The 18,040-nt window shown below is 37.9% G+C and overlaps 1 protein-coding gene across 1 annotated transcript in view; it reads left to right on the top strand.

The window, feature by feature from the left end:
* Positions 1–10,733: 10,733 nt before the first annotated feature.
* Positions 10,734–18,040, top strand: part of LOC150109737 (glutamate-gated chloride channel-like) — a 32,873-nt gene continuing 25,566 nt past the window's right edge. Inside the window, exons 1-2 of the mRNA XM_090409933.1 lie at positions 10,734–10,817; positions 17,102–17,188. Of these exons, the coding sequence (XP_090266059.1) occupies positions 17,124–17,188 (65 nt within the window). The 5' untranslated portion in view covers positions 10,734–10,817; positions 17,102–17,123. The remainder of the gene's footprint in view (positions 10,818–17,101; positions 17,189–18,040) is intronic.

An 18,040-nucleotide genomic window follows, 5' to 3' on the forward strand; every position in this document is an offset into this window, starting at 1 on the left:
AAAAGTTGGATTTAGTAAAAAACCTGAAACATGGCAGGGGAATAAAAGAAATCGATATTGCAGTAATATTAAGAAATGAATTGTCACGCATACTTGGTCTTCAAGATCATCCATGGTTCAGCTGCCGATGGTATTATTCTGATAAGCACATGTTGAATACGACGAACGAGAAAAGAGAGCAAGTACAAGGCATTAAGACAATAATAACTGAATTGGAAAAGGGATGTCACGTGAGCGTTATCATAAATAAAAAGCGTACTTGAAAAGAAAACGGGATAACAATTAAAAAGGAAACACGCATCTTGCAATCGTGTCGGATGCTAATGTTCCTCTGTTGATTTTTCTGGTGATCCTAGATCTGCTTAAAGAATTTTATTCGTGATTTTAGGTTGGGCCACCATGTTTTCATTGGTTCCGTATTCCCTTTCGAGTGAGTGAGGTTAAGCCTGGGTGCTTATTATCGTTTATTATATAATCTGAATCTTTCAGGAGGGTATTGTCGAAGATCCAAAAGGTGTTTCCTGATTTGGATGCTTCCAAAGATAATGAAAGTTGCAGCTTGATCAAGCAATGATCTGAGATGTGGGAAGGAATGCGTGACATGTTTCTAACTAGAGAACAGTGTGATTGGAAATGTAGCATCTCTCCAGTTGTGCTTTGTAGAGAGGCCTATTAGTTGCTGTGATTGCTGACCTCCATGTGTAGGACTTCTTATCTGGATGCGGATGCCGAAACACGTCAATGAGTTCATTATCGTTTAATAATGTTTAATGAACTACGATGAATTACGACGTACATTGAAGTCGGTTTTTTCTTGGTTAAGAGTGCAGTTAAAGTATCCAGCTATTATGATATGTTCCTTTTCAATAGCGGAAAGATGGTTTTGAATGAAGTCTAAGATTTGTGATGCCAGAGCATCTGCTGTAGTATTTAGATATTGAACGCATGCAAAGTATTATGGTGGGATGCTTTTATGTGAGCCTGCAAGGTGTATCCTGGTATATGAGCAATCACTCTCAGTTTGTAGGGAGATTGATGACGTACACCTAAGCTAACACCTCCTCCATAGTGTTGTCGGGTTGCAGAGTGATGTAGGTCATACGGCCACTCTGTCCATTTTCTAGATAAATTGGATGAGAGTTGATGTTTGTTTCTTGCAGAAGTATTACGTCTACATATTTCTGTACCTGGGCAAGAACTACTCTATTGCGTAAAGCAGAGGCACACCCTCTTGCCTTGAGAGAAAAAAGACTTAACAACATTATATTTATGAAAGTTTGATTGTAAGTTGAATCTAATATTGGCACTGGTATAGTGATTGTAGCCCATTAATTAGGTATTAGATTTGTTTGCTCCTGTTAACCTCTGCGCTGCTCTTTTTACATTTCAGTTTCGAGTGTAGGTCCTGAAGTTGAGATATTAGTTTCGGGATTCTTGTGGTGTATTTAAGGGCTATAATTAATTTCTGAGGGGGGGGGGGGGGCTCGCAGTTTTGTATGAAGGATGACAGCTACTTCATGGTTAAGGGATCCGTTAGTGTGGTGAAGTTCCCCTCAGCTTATTCTTCTTCTAAGTCATCATTTGGAAGTATAGTTTCCTCATCGTCTGGAAACTCTGGTCCTCCTTGGGCAGGTGATGAAAGGCCATTCTCAGGAGTTTCTTCTATGGAATGAGGTTCTGAATTAGTGGGAACATGGGTTGGTGATTCTGGCCGTTGTGTCCGGGGATTGCTTATAATTAGTGCACTGATCATCTCTGTTAGGAAGGTCCGTATTTTCATGGTATTTGTTAAGTGTTGCATGCTGTGAGACTTTGTAATCAGACTTTGGATCTCATTACTCAGCAGGAGTTCAAGAACGACGTCAATATTTTCTTTTCCAGTTCGTATATATATATATATATATATATATATATATATACAGTATATAATATTCATTAAAGTTTGATTTACTTCCTCAGTCTTAAGTAAAAGGCTGGTTATATTCCACTAATTCGAGCCCAACCTAAGGGCCTACGAGTTGTGGAAATCCTTTCTGAAAATGAAAGCTGTGCCGAACAAAGCGGCCTTTTGCAGCTGCCCAATTTTTAATGCATCTAACTCGAGTGCTTCTAGATGTTTTTCAATGTTTTAGGGATGGCACCTAAAGCACCTATTATTATGGGAACAACTTTCGTTTTCTTTTGCCAGATTCGTTCAACTTCGACTTGCAAATCGCGATACTTTGTAATTTTTTCATTTTCTTTCTCATCAATCCGACTATCTCCTGGTACTGATATTTCGATAAACGTAACACCCTTGTTTTCACTTTTTTCTACCACTATTATATCGGGTGTATTACATTCCAAGCTTTTGTCAGTCTGGATTTTGAAATCCCAGAGTATTTTAGCTTTTTCCTTCTCAACCACTTCCTGTGAACTTTATGCTTCCAATAGTCTTTAGATACTTCAAACCCATACTTTTTATATATATATTTCATACACACGCGCGCGCACACACACACACACACACACACACACACACACACACACACACACACACACACACACACACACACACACACACACATATATGTGTGTGTGTGTGTATGGATGGGTGATTTACTTATGTGTTCTTTTCATTTCTACGAAATGGAGTCTGCACCTATATTAGCTCGTCTGTGAATTTCGCAGTGCATGAAACTTAAATTTCCGAAAGTATACAACCAATTAATGGAAAATAAGTAATCCTTGGGTTGTTCAGTGATAAGAAACGACCATTGCGCGGCGTGCAATGATACGAACCTCTCGCATAGGACTACGTGAGGGAACCCCAACACTTTACCTGCATAAAGTGAAATATTTGAACGGCTTGAAAGGATTTTTGGCGCAAATAACCTCATTAGAAGTTTAGGCATAGTTGATCGAAATCGACACTATCGCCGTGTGGAAAGTTTATGAGAAGTAATAGGGCGCTTGCAAACCTCGTAAACATCGAAAATGTGTATTCAGGTTGAATGTTTTTGGATAACATAGCATGATCCTACGGACTGAAATCTAAAGAAAGAAGAACTCAACTATTTCAGGTTACAGTATTTACAGAAATTTCGTTCTTTGTGGTTTTTGTGTTTGTGTTGTGGTGTGGATATAAAATTCAACTATTTTGGAATATTCGCATTTAGAAGAGCCATTCTGGAAAGATAATAAGTAATTTAAATTATCATTAGAATTTCTAGAATACATACAAAAGGTTTTGTAATCCATTTAACTGTGCGTTTATTTTAATTTATTTATTATAAAATGATGTAGAGACACCAGCATATAATTAAATTATTCAGAAAAGCTCGGAACACAACTGCCACTACACTCTACTCTATTCTAAGAATTCCCACCCTTTAACAGGAAAGAAATACCCAAAATGTATTGGAAAATTAGTACATGCATCTATAGACAATCAAACACAAAACATGACGACAATGATGGATGTGTGTCACCCTGGGAAAATTCCAAGATATCATATCTCAAAAACATTCCCCACAATTCCATTTATAGACAGTAGTTATATCTGTAAATTCCTATTTTTGCATATTATATTGTAAATAATATCTGTGCAATAAAATGTGTAAAGTTAAAAGAACAAACAGTGTCGTTTATGTGTTATGTATGTTTATGTAAGATCGCTTTTGAAATCATAGTGAATTCACACACGATTTGTTTATTTATTGAACTTTAAGATCTTAATTTTAGACAAATCAAAATATTCGGATGAATTATGAATAAAATATGAACTTGAATTAGAATATGAATATAGAAGAAAATACGAATGAGCTATGAAAAAAGAACTGTGTGCTTAAGTGACAACAGTATATAATTAATTATTCCGAAACACTGCCCCATCACGACTTTCTCTAAGAATTACCGCCCTTTAACAGGAAAAAAAAATACCCCAAAATGTATCGGAAAATTAGGACAGACATCTATAGAAGAAAAAAAAACTGTATGTTTGAGTGACATCAGCATATAATTAAATTCAAACATTCACGTCACGATTCCATATCTTATCTTGATCTTGTCAGAAGTGTCCCACCAATCACGACACGATTCCTTATTCACTAATATATCTCCCTTTGCCATTCAAAACAATAACGTCACTTATTTACAACTAACAAATGACGTCACTTATTTACAACTAACAAATGACGTCACTTATCTCCATCTGATAACCACAAACATTCACGTCACGATTCCTTATCTTATCTTGATCTTGATCTTGTTCAAAGTGCCTCCCATACTACTAAGCACATTTATGACAACAGTCATGCCTCTCATACAGGCAATGTGGGTACTTTTCTCTCTGATTAAACATCTGGTATATCTCAACTTCTGAGAAACCAGTCACCTGTGCTGTTTTCGAAATCGTCGCTCCTCACCAGTATATCAAGAAAGGGTAATTCTTTGAAGGTTGACATATTCTTGAGGAGAGAAGATAACAATGTCCAGTTGTCCATTTACAAGAAACCCACAGATACAGGTAGATATCTACATCATTCGTCTAACCATCATAGATCACAAAAACACAGCATCATATACAGGGTGTTCGGGATAAATTTGACAGTTTCGTAAGGAAAAAGAAAATCTTCTTTGTATCTATTAAATTTAATGAATTGACAAAAAAAATTACAGGCAGAGTTAATTACAATACTATCAAGAAGATTTACTCAAAATAACCACCATTAGCATCGATCACAGCTTCAATTCTGCTTCGGAACCTCGAACAAGCTGATGCTACAGTCTCCCTGGGAAGGGCCGCAAAAACTGTTTTAATTTTATCCATTAACTGGGCTTTTGTATTACTGGAAGTGCGATTGGTGTCTTTTTCAACTGCGCCCCATACAAAATAAACCATGGGGTTAAGGTCTGGGGAGTTCGGAGGCCAAACATTTGGACTGGTGAAGTCGTAGAAATTTTCAGACAACCATTTTTGACTTTTCCCAGAGGTGTGGCAAGGGGCCGAATCCCGCTGCCATACATACGGCCTACCATTGGCTACCCTTGTTATCCAGGGCTTGACTACAGTTAGCAACTCCACGAACAAAGCCCGAATTCCAATGCCAGGGTTCTTCAACACCTGTTCCTGCAGATTTGCGAGGAATTCTGCTGTACGAACGCAATCAGATCGTCTGCTAGGGATCTTTCTTCTTGCTACATCCTCGTAGTCACCATTGCAAGTCTCTAGTTCATGCCTGATTGTTTTTACTGTATTCAGGGAGCATTGGGCAGCAGTCGTAATATCCTTATTTTGATGGCGGGCACGAATCATCATGATACAAGTTATTCTCTTCCATGATTCAGGTGGGTTCCAGCTATCCATCCTTTCTGACATCTTGTATATGAATGAAGAAGGGTCCAAACTTTTAAATGAAGAGAAGTGTGTGTTAATACATGTAACTTACGGAAAAATATAATTAATTATAAATATGTCAAATTTATCCCGAACACCCTGTATATTCTCCGTAATAAGGCCTTAAGGTCTATTTCGAAAGATGGATATGTACAGAGAGAACTATCACAAATAGTTAACACTCTATCTCTGAATGGATATCCTTCTAATATTTTAAACAAATCGCTTTTTAAAGACAACCCCCAACAACATGGAACGGAGTCCCAATATGTGTCTACAGCTGTCATTCCATATATTAATTCAGTATCCACAAAATTGGCGAGAATGTTAAAAGCTCATGACATTGGAGTAATTTTTAAACCAACTACCACGATCAGAGAAGTCTTAAGATCACCCAAAGATGAGGCACCTTTCTTCAAATTTCCTGGAGTATATGAAATTCCATGCACGTGTGGCCGTTCTTAGTTGGACAGACCTCTAGATGGTTTGAAATAAGACAGAAGGAACATGTGGAGGATGTCAATCACAATAGAATCATCACATCTGGTTTAGCTCATCATTTCTGAACATCAAATCACGTTATAGATTGGAAAAACAGTTCTATGCCTTACATCGAGAATGACTAAAGACACAGAACTTTCAAAGAAACAGCAGTGGTGCTACGCACAGGCAATAATTTAAATAGAAATCAAGGCGCTATTCTTAAAGACATATGGAATATCTCATCAATTCTCTCGGCTCAACAGAACTACAATATGCGAAAAACTACGCAACACATGGTCATGTAGCGGATTCTGACTGAAGTATTCGAACGCATGCACGCCATCAAACACGAATTATCAAATGTAACGGCCTAGCAGTTACTAAAGTGTATGTTTTCATGTAACTTGATGCATTTGTTTTCACACCAGTACAGCCTTGAAAATGCCAGACAGTGGCTAGTGAAACTTGTTGGCTCTTTGTATTTGTAATCATTAAATCTTATCACATAAGTATGCTAGTTTTGCCAAAAAATCTTCATTCACAAAATTTTCGGTATACTCGTGGTCTTCCTCTTTAAGAAAATATAAATTTCCTGTCACAGTTCAAAAGTACGAGACAAAACATTACCACGAGAGAGCCATCGCGAAATGCTGTAGTACAACAAAGACGTGTGCTCGGATCTCATATCCTCACATAGTCTTTTGAAAAACCCTGCCTTGAACGGCGAGTTTTTATAAAGTCTATTACATTCACTACATATTCTAAGACCTGGTTCAATGTAGGACTCAAATATTTTGACGCGAGTTCTCCCTGTGAATAACGCAGTGGGTCCACAGTGCATCAGGGGATTTGCTTCGAATAAGTGCTTGCAATCTTCCATAACAACCGGACATAGAACGAGCACCATTAGTTCAGACACCAACGCACTTAGTCCACTTCAAATTATTTTCGGATATAAAAGTGTCAAGGATCTCGAACAATTCTTGAGCCTTAGCGCCAACAGTGATACTTTTACAAAAGAGAAGGTCTTCTACAATGTTATTACCATCTATAAAGCGTACATAGAAAATCAAGTGAGCATTGTTACTATTATCTGTGGCCTCATCCAGCTGCAACCCAAATTCCTTCCCTTTTATTATGTTCAATTAATTGAACATTGAGGTCCTCCGCTATGTGCTGTATTCTGCAACTGATGGTGTTATTGTACAAAGGCACTTTTCAAAGCAGCTTCGCAGCACACTCACAGATCATAATGTGAGTGTGCTGCGAATAAAAATCACCACAGCAACGCCTGCTTATAAAAAGTAACTTTTTGTTGATTTAACTCTTTTAACTTTCTAGTAAATTAGTCACGAGATGTACTAACCATGCTGTGATGGTTGGTTTCTAAATGGCGTTTCAACTTACTTGGTAGCATGCACTCTGTTGCCAAAACGGTCATACACAGTACACACTGCGGCATCCCTTCACCATTGACTTCTGTCGACGTAAAACCAAAGTCCAAATAACTCTCATCATATTTTCGATATTTACGCTTCTTCACACTCTTGCCATTATTTGACGGTGTGCCCTCTTTATTTTCTCTCTCACAACTCTTATTACTGTTAAGTAAAAACCGATCTATTTTTAAAAATACATACGGGAAGAAATACTTCACAAACTTCACTTGACTAAACACAACAATATTCGGTTGAAACAATCTCCGAAAACTAATTCAACACTAAGACCGCGCGAAACCGACAGCTATTTATATACGAACACAAAGTACCGAGAAATTCGAGAAACTACTAAAACAATCGAGAAACTTAATTATTGTAGAGCGCCATCTAGTAACTATTTGTAGAGGCTTCAGCAAACAGTCATTACTGAGTTACTGGTCCGCTAGATGTCGCGATCTGTTATGTTGAATTGAAAATGGAAATTAAATTATGAAAATTTTGTAATCGCGGCGCACCTGTGAGGAAGCCGCGGCTCCCCAGGGCGCCGGGGCGCAGACTTTGGGAACCACTGTTCTAGATAATTCTGTGATTCCAATTCTGTCTTGTGTTCAATAGTTCGGCGAAGGCCCTTTCCTGTATGAATGCGGAAATTTCTTGCCCACAAAGTAAGGTCTGGTCAGGTATGGCTTAATGAAGTGGGTGTTGGAGAACTTTACTGGTCTTCACATGGCCCTCATCTCAATCACATCGAACCCCTGTCGGATGGATTGGAATGTCAATTGTTGAACCAGGGAGAATCCGCCGATCTTATTCACCGGCCAAAGAATTCTCTTTGGAAGAGAATGGAAGGAAATTACTGCACCAACGTACCTTAATTTAGTGGAAAACGAGCACAGGCTTTCGACTAGCAAAGGAGAGACGAACACCCTATTCATATTTAATTGATATAATACCTTTCATATTAAATTGAGAGTTATGATGGGAAATCATTCGGATAATTTTTGATCCTTACAAAAAGGAAGGTAAAATTAGTAAAACTATTGTTCTATTACTTTAGTACTCTCAAACGTGATGAAGGTCGTTAACGACCAGCTTATCATCGTGCAACTAGCTTCATCTTTCTCACTGTAGAGCAGATCCCCTCGCTAATTTTACCCACCCTTGTCACGGAATGAGAGTACCATATCAAATACATCCGGACAAGTGCATTCTGCACCATCTTGTGAAAACAAACTATTAGTTGTAATATGTTTCTGTCAGTAAAGAAAACCCCTACTGATAGAAACAGAAAGAAAGATCCTCCATCTTCGTTATGAAATCAGATAATCCATCATTTTATTTAAAATACTTGACAAAGGTTCCTCACTTCATAGGCGGGATCGAACACGTGGCTTTCCAACCAAGGAGCTCGTTAATGCCATTTGAGTTAGGAAAGCTCTCGACATGAGATGAATATTGGTTATCTCACCCATAACACGATCATGGAAATCACCAACGGGCTATTTCCAGCTGCTTTAGTTAAATATTCGAGCCAATCTGCTATTAACTTAACTTTAACGTAATCATAGCGAACATTTAAATGTGTCTTATGATGTGTGTGTGTGTGTGTGTGTGTGTGTGTGTGTGTGTGTGTGTGTGTGTGTGTGTGTGTGTGTGTGTGTGTGTGTGTGTGTGTGTGTGTGTGTGTGTGTGTGTGTGTGTGTGTGTGTTGCGTCGTTAAATGCCACATTTTATCTAGAATTAAAACCACGAACTTATATTCTTGGTTTTAATCATTTTCCCACGGAAAAATTACTTGTTTGAGCTACTTGTATACAGAGGCTGAGGACTTCTCATCAATTGCCATAGTATGTATCCCATAATGCAAATCACACATCCTTTCAGTCGTGTATAATATTATGCATTACGGGAAGGGCCTCTACCAAGATCGGTTTCGACCTTTGTTGAGGTCTCTTCATCAGCCTTTATATAGAATTAGCTCAGACGTGAATATATTTCAGATACAAGTAGCACCTTTGGGCTACTTGAATATGGAAATATATCTTCTGCATTACTTCTGCCTTAGTATCACTTCTGGGTCTGGCTCCCAGCGATGTTTTTGCTAAGGAGAAGCTTTCCTTGGAGATATGAGAACCTCTGCTAGGGGGGTTGGTTTTTGCCTGGATGTAAGTAGGGCCACCGTTGAGACTTTGGCTCTGTTCTGTGGCGGGGATGAGCCTTCCATTGGGCAGACCACTGCTGAGGTTTCTTTCCGTGCGTAAATGAACGAACCTTCGATCACTCGAATTTTTTGAGTTTATCGTGATCTGGGGATCGCCGGAGTTTTTGGAGTAGGTCCTTTACTTATATAGGGCCCTTCCCGTTATGCATAACTTTATACACTTCCGAAAGGGTGCGTGCTTTGCATTATGAGATAAATACTAAGGTAATTGATATGAAGTCATTAACCTCAATATGCAAATAGTTCAGATGTGAATACATTTCCCGCGCAACACTTGGTTTGCTTCATTAGGAAAAGGATTAAAACCAAGAATATCATTCCTTCGCATCCTTAATGTATAATAGACGCAACGGAAAAAAAAAACTTTCAACAGATCTAATTTTGTTCAAATTTTAAATTGGGTGATTAATATATATATATATATATATATATATATATATATATTCATCTCTCTCTCTCTCTCTCTCTCTCTCTCTATATATATATATATATATATATATATATATATATAACAATAGAACTTCAACACGGACTGTAGCTACAATTCAAAGCTAACTGATTTTATAATAGTCGTTTTATAGTGATGTGATGTTTCTTATTGTGTTTATTTGCTTTCTATGTTCCCACGCCTGAAGAAGTCGGACAATCTGATGAAACATGTTGCGTTTTGAATAAACTTAATTGTTATTCTAGTCTCGGTTATAATCAGTAAATATAAATATGAACATGTCCCAAAACTGAGTTAATACTACAAATTGATATATATATATATATATATATATATATATATATATATATATATATATATATATATATATATATATATATATATATATATATATATATACAGAGAGTGAGAGAGAGAGAGAGAGAGAGAAAACTGAAGTGCGAATAACGAAATTATTTGAGTTACCTCAAATAGCATGCGATATTCCCCCCTTGCTATTCGACTCACGAGGATCTTTGGTGTTGGAGGGAGGGGAATCGTCATCACGCATGTCTGTGTAGTAAACAGGACAGCAGGATGCCAGAAGAGGACAAAAATGACGCGCAATCTCCATGACGTCACCCACTTGTTTCCTTCGGGCTGTGCAGGGATAATGGCTGAACATTCCCACAATTTTCTGCAATTATCACTTGTTAGCATCTTTCCGCCCACGGAGTGGCCACTCTAGGTCAACTAGACGTACGACTGAACTGACACTTCATTACTGGCCCACCGAGAGGGATGAACTGACACCGCATCCGTCCTTCGTGGCCGAGGACAGCACTGAAGGAACTGTCGCTGAATTAACAGGTGAGTTTTCTGTTTCGAATATCTTTCGTGGAAAATGTTTTGGGGGTTTATTTCCCTGGAAACTCTTCTTAAGATACCCGCCCCCTCCCACTTGCTGCTAGTTTGGGTGCGAAGGTTCCGGCAAAACTGTTTTTGTTCGATTCCTGAATCACCTCAAAAGGCTTTACTAGTCTTAACTGAAGTTAGTAAAACGTCTCCTTTTGGAATCCAAGATAAAGTAATGGTAACAATAAGCAAGATTTTCTGCGTCTTTTTTTAAAAAATTACTTGTGATGAAGGGAGTAGGAAATGGAGAATTCTCCTACGCCCACGCGTAAAATCAAACTGAGTAATTTATCTGAGTTTTTAAGCGGAAATCAGATTTTTACTTTTCAGGTGTTCTTTAAAATCCGCCACTGGATTTCGGCTGCAGGTTGGAGGAAGTAACAAAACCGTGACGTGTCACTGATTTCAATAATCGTGGGCGATTTTTCAAGACGTTTTTAATGTTTCTGGAGTTTGAGGAGCAAGGGAGGCAAAATGCACCCGCGCCACTCGTGGGCGATCAAATGATTTCTTTATTTACATTTCAGTTCGTTTTTTATTATTTATGTGAGTGATTAAAATCAAATGCAAGTCGAATTAGGCAAGTAGGCTGTCTGTAAGTGGTTTGTGTGTTTTGTAGGAGAAAAACTCTCCTGCCACGTTCGTGAGCCCAACTAACTCGCCTTCAGTTGAAAAGTCCTAATAATAACCATTTGTCACTTGCTGGACGCAGTCGGATCATTCTAACTGTAGGTTAACAACATCCGTAGTTCAGTCGGTACGGTCGAAGACCTTTGGGAAAGACCTGGGTTCGAACCCAGTCGAGGGTTGGAAGAACGTTTCTCAAGGGTTTTCAACTGCAGACGTGTTAGCAGGCCTCATACGGAAGTGGAAGAGTTTCACTTCCGGAAACTCAGATTGTTTTTTTGGTCCCACAACCAGGAAAACCGGCCAGTGAAATCTTCAAATTACAGACAAAAATACACTACAACCAATAGTAATATATGTGTGTTACACAAGATGGTGTCCAGTGCCCTTGTGGGCATCCCGGCCGCGGTATCATCCTACTCTACTAGGCGCGCTAATAATAATAATAATAATAATAATAATAATAATAATAATAACAATAATAAAAGCGAGCTTTGTCTAAAATTTAATGTTTTTCTAACATTAAAAACAAAATTGTGAGTCTAACAAACATGAAGTATGCTGTGTCCTATTTAAACTGCACATTGCATTGTGCATTAAGTAACAGAGATAATCACTAGCATTGCTCGCTAGCGAGAAATTATTAATTTTTTTTTCCGTGTTGATTATCTGAGTTCTTTTAATAAATTATGCGAGAGTATAAACGTACCCTTAATTCAATAACAGAGTTGGGAAGGATATTTTACTAAACTGCATGAGAATCAAGAAAAATTAACTTAACCTGAAAACGTCAAGAGGACGAAGACTTAGAAATAACATCACGACAAATAAAAGCATTTTAAGAAAAACCAGAAAGAGAAAACAAAAACAGAAAGAAGACACGAAATATGAAATGAGGCACTAAATTATGAAAGAATTAAAATACTAATTCAGTTTACTGAACTATTAAAAATTAAGTTTAGTTAACTATTAAAAATTATTTGTTAACTATTCAAAGACAGGCAGTGATGTGTAAGCGAGAAACAAACAGAAAAATAAACTCTTAGGAAAACACAGAAAAACAAAATTTGATAAAATCAGAAATGTCCTGATTGAACTGTAAGAACTGATGTGCTTGCTTCCAGTGAATGAGTGAAAATAGCAACGGAAAAGGAACGGAAAGAGAAAGTGAACATAATGCAAAAAATGTAATAAAATAAAATAAAGGAATCAACAAAATGGAAACCAAATACCAGAACCCCAGTTGGAAGAATACGAAAACGATGGGTAGATGGGGTTGCAGTCAACGTCATCGCAACAGGTCTCAGATGTAAGACGAAGAAGAGGAAGAATTCTTTATTTTTTCCACCTTGTAATGCCAATCATTAACCAAGCGCTTTAGTATAATTGACACGTTGTAATTAGATAACAGTCCTTGTGGATGAAACCCACTACTAAAGTTCTCAATGGGGGACACCTGTGTAAGTGATCGTTCAGATGAAATTGTTCCCGTTCAGAACTGTTAAAGGCGAGAAGGACTCATCTACAGACGAAGCAGCAACCAGATCCCTTATTTGTGGCGCGCAGTGAAGTTTACAATGTTTGTAAAATGTCAGTCATTTACTAAAATAAAGAGCCAAAACGCTTCATTTCGGCGATGCAAAATTATATCAATCAAGTGGATATTAAATCCAACGTTATTTCAAATGCAAATTTGACCAGCGAGCTTACGCAAATTCCGGCGAGTGTATTCCCGTAAGCTCTCTAGTCAAATTTCGTGCGAAACTTTTATAGTTTCTATATTCGGCTTTGAAATAATGCTGGATTTAATTTTGCATCTTCGAAATGAAGCTTTTTCGCTCTTTATTTAATAAATACTTTACGCACCGACCGTGAGTTCGCTTACGAAAAATACACCTCTCCGACACTTCGAGTTCCTTGGTACCGAATGAGAGTTTATGTTCTCTTAGGTTTTTTCCCGATTTTTTCTCCCAGTGAGGTGAGCTTAGATTTCGGGGGTTTTCCTGAGAGAGCAATTTGAGTCTCCGGGGAAAGTGTTTTCCGGCATGTCCCGTGTGGCGTTTTGTCGGTGAATGCTTTTCCCTGGAGTATGAGTGGTTCTGCTCAGTGGTGGGGTGAGCCTCTCACTGAGTGGAACCAACGCTGAGTTGGACGATCTTTCGGTCACCATAGGGAGTGGCCTGGGGCCTAATTTTAGAGTGGGCTTTACTTAGATAATTTACTGGTCTCTGAGTTGGAAACAGCTGTCAGGCCAGTGGAACCTTATCAAAATGGACCAATAGGAGGCGAATATATAGACTCTTGGGCAGCGATCATGTTTCCTATAACGTCCACGCTAGGGTAACTCGTAAATACCGGCGAGTGTATTCCCGTAAGCTCTCTGGTCAAAATTCGTACGAATCTTTTATAGTTTCTGTAACAGTCATTTCCCGTTGAAAATACGAAGCGACATTTTGTTGTGAAATAATACTGTTATGCACTTCTGATGAACCGAAATATAATCAAGACATTTATTAGTTGATATCATGTTTGTTGAATGAACTACTTGACCATCTCCTTGTTCCAGAGATTCAGCAGAGATGGAGACTGTTGCTGTTTCATTACGCACCACTTTGGAAAATTCTCCTAATAAGAGCAGAGTGAAAATTCACCCTCACACCTCAGAAAAACTCCTTCACTTACACTTACTTGTTCCTTATGTGAGCAACGTTTTATCTGAATTTTGTTTCTTATTATATTAAGAGAGCTCTTTATCTATAAAAGAATTTTAAATGATTTCTTGAAACGGAAGTGACGTCAGAAATACCACGGTGATGCAGATTATAACGTAAATAATTTTATTTTTGTGGGAAATAATAAAGTGCAACTTATGTTTATCTTAGTACACTTGCATTGCAGTGTGCGCAACTTGCATTTTTGAATCCCAACTCGTTTTACATATTTTGTATAATTCTTTCAGATTACTGAAATTAAGATAAAAAGATCTTTTGATCAACTGCTTCAACTATAGCATGAATCATCTTGTAGTTTGAATTGCAATCGGTCCGTTTGCTCCAAATCTACTTTAAATGCGATCACCGTGATTGCCTTTGGAATTCTATTGCTGTGTCATTCACAAATAAATATATTTCAAAGAGAAATGAACGAAAATGCCTTCACTCATATGCTTGAAGCAGATGCCCAGGAAGAGTTGCAAAAGTTAGATTACAGATCTAAATTAGATATCCGTTTGGACTGCGCCGTCATCGCTGCCAGAGGCTGAGAATTTTTTATCACTTCATAGCAGTGCTTTTTAGATTTCACTTCCCATTAACTGACATTGGGCAGTTCCCGATTACCCACATAGAATAATTTCAGTGCAACTAGCGCCATCTCCAGGGAGAATTATGAAGAATTAAGAATAATCTTTCCATTGCGATATGTGAAACAATTTTTAGACTAATAGAAACGTATCTACCATTAATTTTTTCTCTCTTTCATTAGAGTAATTAATCTTTATAGTTATTTATAAAGACAATTTCAATTATGATAATTACGAATAATTTCTAATGAAATATCTATGGTCCACAACTCTCAAAGGAATTATAAATGTTACTGCTGATTATTCTTTCAACCAAACAGAGTTAAAAAAATACAGAGGCTCTAAGGTTATTTCTTAAAAAAAGAAATAACAAATATTCTGGAGACATTGTGAAGAATATGCGAAAACATGAAATAAGGGTCTGATTTGAGACAGCATTAAGGAGGTGAATTTCTTTCTCCCGGCCATTGCGGTTGATTTTCATTATTACAGCGGATGACCCTACAGCCGTTCTTCGTTTAAGTGCTGTACGACACGTCTTTGCGTGCTTTTAGCGAAAATATACTATTAACATTTCGAATGTTTTACCAATAAAACTCCTTCATCAACAGACTTTTATCCACTCTGAAAGAATGAAGGTCAAGTTGACTCCTCTTTCGCTTGCAGAATTACAATTGCTGAATTATATGTAATTCAGCAATTGTAACTCAGCAATTCAGCAAGCGAAAGAGAAGTATTTCGTTGTAATTTTTTCCGCTCTTTTAGCAAGCACTCTAAGGATGTTTGTGTCAAGGTCACTTTACCCAAAGAACTGTATCACGCGCCTGCAAATGTGACAAATGCGTCAAAAATTTACAGAGCGTGCTGGCTTATAGTGCACGCACACACACACACACACACACACACACACACACACACACACACACACACACACACACACACACACACACACACACACACACACACACACACACACACACACACACACACGCATCCATGTCATTTGTATTGTGTATTGCATTTCATCTTAACTTTCCAGTATCTATCGTTTATTGCTCAATAGCCCCCCCCCCCCCTCTCTCTCTCTCCCACTCTAGAAAAAACACTCCAATCGGTATGTCATCGGCATCATTCTTCTAACACCAGTTAAGCCCTTGAGTCCTAATCTACATTTTTTCATGAGACGTTTTATCGTATCGTCTTTTTCAGCTTTATGATTCGTATTTTTACCCGTTTGGTAGCTACATTAAGATTTAATTTTCCTGATTCAGATCTTGCCCTTTATGATGTCTTTGCACATCAAGTAGAATGTGACATTATTTTATTTGCATGGTAGTTTGGCAAAATGATTCATGTTGTCAATTGTGAACATGAACATCGTCAGAACTTGAAGCATGAAATGTAGATTTTCTTGTAGGATTCTGTGAGATGCTGCACGTCTCATCTGAGAAGGGAATAAGAAATTAATAATAATAATAATAATAATAATAATAATAAGCAGCTCGGCTGCGTCTCTCTCTATCACTCTAACTGTAGGTAGTGTCATCTCTGGTAATTCCTGGCCAAGGGCCCTTGCATTGGGCGCATATATAATTATTTGATGGGAAACAATGAAATGGGACTGCATCGTCCGTCCAGCCTTTTAGTGTTAATTTGCAATTAGAAGGGACAACTTGGGATATATTTTGTACAATGATTAAGACACTTCTAAATTATATCCTCGAAACTTAAGTTATGGATGCCATTATAAATAGCATAATGCTATTTGCTAGCGCCAGTAGGAATTGAACTAATCGTTGGTTCATCAATGCACTGCACATTAAAAAAAAAAAAGATAAAGCACAGAACAGTAAAAGTAAAAAAAAAAAAAAAAAAAAGATAAAACATTCGCTGAGTGATAACAAAAATCTATGAAAGTAGTGAAGTGCAGATGAGGAAACAGACATCCGTTGAATACAACATAATCAGAACCTTCGAAAACCATCTCAATTCTTCCACTTTTATGCTCATCGCAAGAAGTGTTGTTAGCAAGTTCTCACTCATAATGCCAAGCAAAAACATTTAAAACCACTTTAATTTAAAACATACTGGTTGGTGGAATTTTAAATACAACCCTCTTGTGAACATTGAGGACTTAAGAGTGCAGGGTTCAGCACTTTCTTGCATTTGTAGAGCACTGTAATAACTAATTCTTCGTTATCATTAGTTCACTTGCCATTTTCTGCCTACAGCTTTCGTGCATGCTGTTGCATTTGAAATTTTGCCACTTCGCAAATAAATGCGTTCCAGACCAATTTAATTTCAATTTCAGGACGATCGAATCCATTACAGCCATGAAGATCTTGCTGAACGGAGTCCTGTTCTGCTGCGTGTCAGTACTTCTACCAATAACAGTCTGGTAAGACATCTTTTATTTCTAGCACCATATTTTACAGAAATAGCTAAATCTTATTCATAGCTTTACTGATTGAAGAAAGTAAAGGTGACAGGACAAAAACAACACTTCAGACCTTCTATAATCGATAGAAGGCCTGAAGAATACCTTAAACACCGCGCTTCTTCCCATTCTCAGTGCCGGTAAAGAAATGCCATGCTTTTCTCCTGTTCACCCTCACGTTTGAGGATAATGGCGTCCTCAACCAAGATCAGTTTTGAGTGGGCTTACAAATCTAGCCTATCGTGGCAAAATAAACACCGAGTCTTAGCATCTTTAGCTTTACGAAGTTTGGCGTTCTTTTTAATAAACAACACATCTTCTGTTCAACTCCTTACATTCTATAAAACCAAATCTGCTGACCTTAAAATATTTTCTTATATCTATGGTGAAGCACCAAAACCCTCGCTCATAACGGTTGAATATATCGAGAAGAGATGCCCCCCCCACCCTCTAACTGACTGCCTGAAATCACTTGTCCACAGACATTGTGTTTCTGCATTGCCTTTTTTAAAAGATATTTTCAGGGATGCTGTTCCCCTAAACTGGTCACAACCACCATTCCTCCACTTTCCATGAATCATGTATGCAGATGGGCAGCTGCTGTTTAATATCCACGTCAGGTTCAGCTCTGGACTCGCCTAACCAACTTCTCATTCTTTTCCTTCATTTCGGAGAAACACTGTCCTGTGAAATAATCTTCGCCATTTCGATTCCCCCAATGAAGACAACCCTCCATATAGGAACGCGTTATTAACAGATTCCTTTTTTCTCGTTGCCCACTTTTGGCATGTGCTGCTGTGTGATCTGGTTTGT

Source organism: Typopeltis vanoorti, chromosome 2 (assembly GCF_054136105.1).
Source record: "Typopeltis vanoorti isolate ZY-2024b chromosome 2, IOZ_Tvanoo_1.0, whole genome shotgun sequence".
Taxonomy (NCBI): domain Eukaryota; kingdom Metazoa; phylum Arthropoda; class Arachnida; order Uropygi; family Thelyphonidae; genus Typopeltis; species Typopeltis vanoorti.